This window comes from Chanos chanos, chromosome 8 (genome assembly GCF_902362185.1).
Source record: "Chanos chanos chromosome 8, fChaCha1.1, whole genome shotgun sequence".
Classification (NCBI taxonomy): domain Eukaryota; kingdom Metazoa; phylum Chordata; class Actinopteri; order Gonorynchiformes; family Chanidae; genus Chanos; species Chanos chanos.
In genome coordinates, this window is record NC_044502.1 from 47982031 (window position 1) to 47986254 (window position 4224).

Consider the following 4224-nt stretch of genomic DNA (forward strand, 5'->3'; position numbering starts at 1 on the left):
CAGTCACAAGTATTTCATCTGCAAACACTTCCTCTGTTCCCAGACATAACAGTGCTAATATTAGCATATTGGAACTCAGTTTTCACATTAATCAACCCCCACCCCCTCGTTAAGGTAAGGCTATTAAGATGATAAAATGAAAAATTCGTTGATCTGTCACTCAAAGAGAGTTTTGCTTTTCCGGGGACACAGTCATTACCAGTTTATCGATAAACACTGCCACTTTGTGGCAAAGCTACGCAACTGCATCCATGTGCACAGAGCGCATGAAATCCATCATCGAGACTGACCTGCTAATTATCTCTACTTAAAGGCTGTAGAACACTAGAACTCTAAATGTATGCTACATTATTCATTATTCTGTTAGAACGCATGCGCCTACACAACCATTACCCTAAAACAACCTCTCACTTTTTTTTTTTTTAAACCTAAAGAGAGTGTGGAGACACAGCACAACTACAGTTCTTTCCTCTGTTCCTTATACACAAATAGACGCCTAGCCTCAGTAGCAGAGGAAGCGTTGTAAACGAGACTTTGTTCGTCCGGCATTAAAGTTGTGCTCCACCAACAGGTAAGAGTTGACGTCAGCAGACCAGACGTGTGTGCCAGACCCTCCTCTGGTTTGCGTCTCTTGCTCTTGCAGCTCCAGCTGTTGCTGCTGCTGCCGCTGTCTGGCTGCCGGTGCCTGCGTGACCGCCTCCTCCTCCTTTCCGCTCGCTCCTCTCCGTTCAATGTAGCAGAAAACAATGACGGGCATCGCCGCTGCCTCCTTCTTCTCCAATACCTGCAGGTTCGGGGGCTGTGGACAGCATTTCGAGTCTCTAGCCGAACTCATCGTGCACATTGAGGACAACCACATCGGTAAGCAGCGACAGCCCCACAGATTCTAGCTGGAGCCCTGTCTGTGCCGCAGGTCGGTAATGGCCGGCTGGCTGGAACCAGAATTACAGTGGTAGTCGTCTTTACTTCCTGCATCCCAAACACAGCGCTGTTGCTAGGTGTGGTGTCTGATTACACGACTGTGTGTGCAGAATACTTTTTAGGGAGTATTTCACTATGTTTCCGCATTTACACTTTAACGTTGTAGGAAATGCAGTACAATTGTTGCATAGAGGCAGATACGACCCCTTGCTCTGGGGAATGCGCAGAGACGGCTCTGTGTTTGGTTACGCATTGTTGTGCTGAATGTGTAGGCCGCACACCAACAGAATGTTATCTGTCCATGTTTGTAATTCATTTCCACCAAACTAAAAGGGAAACCCAAAGCTTTACAGCCACAACAGTTTCCGCTCGTGCGTTTGTTCTGCTCGGTAGAACTTGCTACCTGAATCCCTCAACGGAAGTTTGAACTATACGGCGGCTATGCGCTGGGCTAATGTAGCCTGTCGGCAGCTAGCTGGATGGAAGTTAACGGGATTTCTGCAGCTACCCAGGCTGGGCAAAATCATGCTCGTTTTCCGTTCGTGTCAGAGAATGGTGTTTGAGTCTGGGTCGGGAAAACATCGTTTGTAACGGTGCCGTGAGTGCTTAGAGACTCGTATGTGCATGTTTTATCTTTTATGCGAGTCGTCTTGGTAATCTAGTCGGGCGTTCTTTTTAAGACCCGATGACAACACAGCGGCGTGTGCATTCTACCTGTACAGTTCTGTTCTGTACCATCTCCGGCGCTTTAAAGCGTTACAGGTGTGACAGTGTTAAATGATTTAACAACAGTGTATGATTTAACAACAGTTGTCTAATGCGATATTTGAGACTTTTTCTTACAAAAATATGTTCAAATTTGGTGTGCGCTCTTTCCGTTCATAAAGAGGTTCTGACACTGCTCTGGCTCTCAACAAATCCAGATCGTTTCTTAGATAAATATTTAAGAAATCACCGAACATAGTGTTGCTGGTTGCGAGATCTGTCCTCGTGCATGTAAGCCTGTCATTAAACCTTAGGTGCGATGTCGTTGCCTTTCTCATAGTTATGTGAGCTGCTCCGTTATTCAGTCCCCTTATGACCAGGGATCTCATGCAGAATACCGTTTTCTGTTAGTAATGTTTAACAATGGTTATAGAACCTCGTCAATATGCGATGTAAGCCTTTGCAACTATAGCTTTACCCAGTATGTGTAATGTGAGCTAAACCCATATTTTCCCAGAGTGGTGTCTTCACTAATCAGACCGAACATGCCATATGCACTCTGAGAAGGTGACGTGACGGATCACGGACGGGCTGAGTGTGCGTCCTGAGGTCACGGGATCAGAGAGGGTTTGATGAAACCTCCGTGCGTCTCATCACTGATCGCTACATTAACAGTATCATCTTTTAGCTCAAAACGCGGATGTGGTGCTTTTAGAATCTCCTTCGTGGGTAGGTGGTAGTGTAGGCTATGTGTGTCAATGTGGACCGCACACAGTGACGTTGGTATTCCACAAGGTTTCTCTCTCTCTCTCTCTCTCTCTCTCTTTTTTTTTTTTTTTTTTTTTAGAAATTCAGTTATATTTTTGGCACACATAAGTGTATAAGTGCATGTGTAGCGCACGTTAAACCCTTGGTTTTAGAGTATGAGAAAACATTGACTGTCAAATCTGTTTCTCTCTCATTGGCTCTGTCCTGCTGAGCAGCAGCCTGTTGCATTGGCCTATTTTAGCCAATAGGGGGTGAATTACAGCGTGTGATTTAAGCTTGTTCACGCCCACACAGCACATGAACCAGTCATTTCCCTAAAATACAAAAACAATCAGTTACACGGCCTATAGTTACATGGAAAGGGACACAGGGAAAGTTTTTCAACACAAATCACGGCTCACATTAGAATTGGCTCATACAGTTTTTTAAGTTTTCCACTGGAAATCTTTTTCATATCTCTCTCTCTCGCTGTCTCTCTCACACACACCGTCTGTTGATAATTACATTATATGTTGAAATCTCGCTGTATATTAATTTAATTCAGGTAAAAATGTGTAGATGAAAGTCTTGAACAGTTTGCCACGCACTGTGTCCTAATTTTTTGTGTTGTGTGTGTGTGTGTGCATGTGTATGTGTGTGTATGTGTTGTATGTTGTGTGTGTGTGTGTGTGTGTGTTCTGTGTGTGCGTGTGTGTGTGTGTTGTATGTTGTGTGGGTGTGAGAGAGTTTGTGTGTGTGTTGTGTATGTGTCTGTGTGCGTTGTGTATGTGGGGTGTGTGTTGTGTGTGTTTGTGTGTGTGCGTGTGTATGTGTGTGTGTGTGTTGTATGTTGTGTGGGTGTGAGAGAGTTTGTGTGTGTGTTGTGTATGTGTCTGTGTGTGTTGTGTATGTGTCTGTGTGCGTTGTGTATGTGTGTGTATGTGTTGTATGTTGTGTGTGTGTGTGTGTGTGTTCTGTGTGTGCGTGTGTGTGTGTGTTGTATGTTGTGTGGGTGTGAGAGAGTTTGTGTGTGTGTTGTGTATGTGTCTGTGTGCGTTGTGTATGTGGGGTGTGTGTTGTGTGTGTTTGTGTTTGTGTGTGTGTGCGTGTGTGTGCGTGTGTATGTGTGTGTGTGTGTTGTATGTTGTGTGGGTGTGAGAGAGTTTGTGTGTGTGTTGTGTATGTGTCTGTGTGTGTTGTGTATGTGTCTGTGTGCGTTGTGTATGTGGGGTGTGTGTTGTGTGTGTTTGTGTGTGTTTGTGCGTGTGTGCGTCTGTGTGTGCGTGTGTATGTGTGTGTGTGTGTGTGTGTGTTGTATGTTGTGTGGGTGTGAGAGAGTTTGTGTGTGTGTTGTGTATGTGTCTGTGTGCGTTGTGTATGTGGGGTGTGTGTTGTGTGTGTGTGCGTGTGTGTGTGTAGTGGGAGTGAGAGAGTTTGTGTGTGTGTTGTGTATGTGTCTGTGTGCGTTGTGTATGTGGGGTGTGTGTTTGTGTGTGTTTGTGTGTGTGTGCGTGTGTGTGTAGTGGGAGTGAGAGAGTTTGTTTATGTACTATTCGTTTCCCCTCATGTCTGACAGTTCAGAGTGTTGGTGAGTGGTGACTGACTCTGAGTGACTTTATCAGCAGAGAAATGAGACAATTAGCCATTCACACACACACACACACACACACACACCCCACATACACAACACACACACACACACACACACACACATTACACCCCTAAACAACATTCAAACACCCTTTAAGTGTGAATTCAGCCAGTCCCTGCCAGACTCCAGAGGGGTATAATTAGGGAGAGGGGAGGGCCTAATTTGGCTCTGCTTCCTCCCCATCTGCAGCTCTGCTCCCT

The 4224-nt window shown here is 45.3% G+C and overlaps 1 protein-coding gene across 1 annotated transcript in view; it reads left to right on the forward strand.

Annotated features, from left to right (window-relative positions):
• Nucleotides 1-706: 706 nt before the first annotated feature.
• The window catches only part of jazf1b (JAZF zinc finger 1b), a 26196-nt gene continuing 22678 nt past the window's right edge, over nt 707-4224 (forward strand). The window contains exon 1 of the mRNA XM_030781960.1: nt 707-861. Within this exon, the coding sequence (XP_030637820.1) occupies nt 747-861 (115 nt within the window). The 5' untranslated portion in view covers nt 707-746. The remainder of the gene's footprint in view (nt 862-4224) is intronic.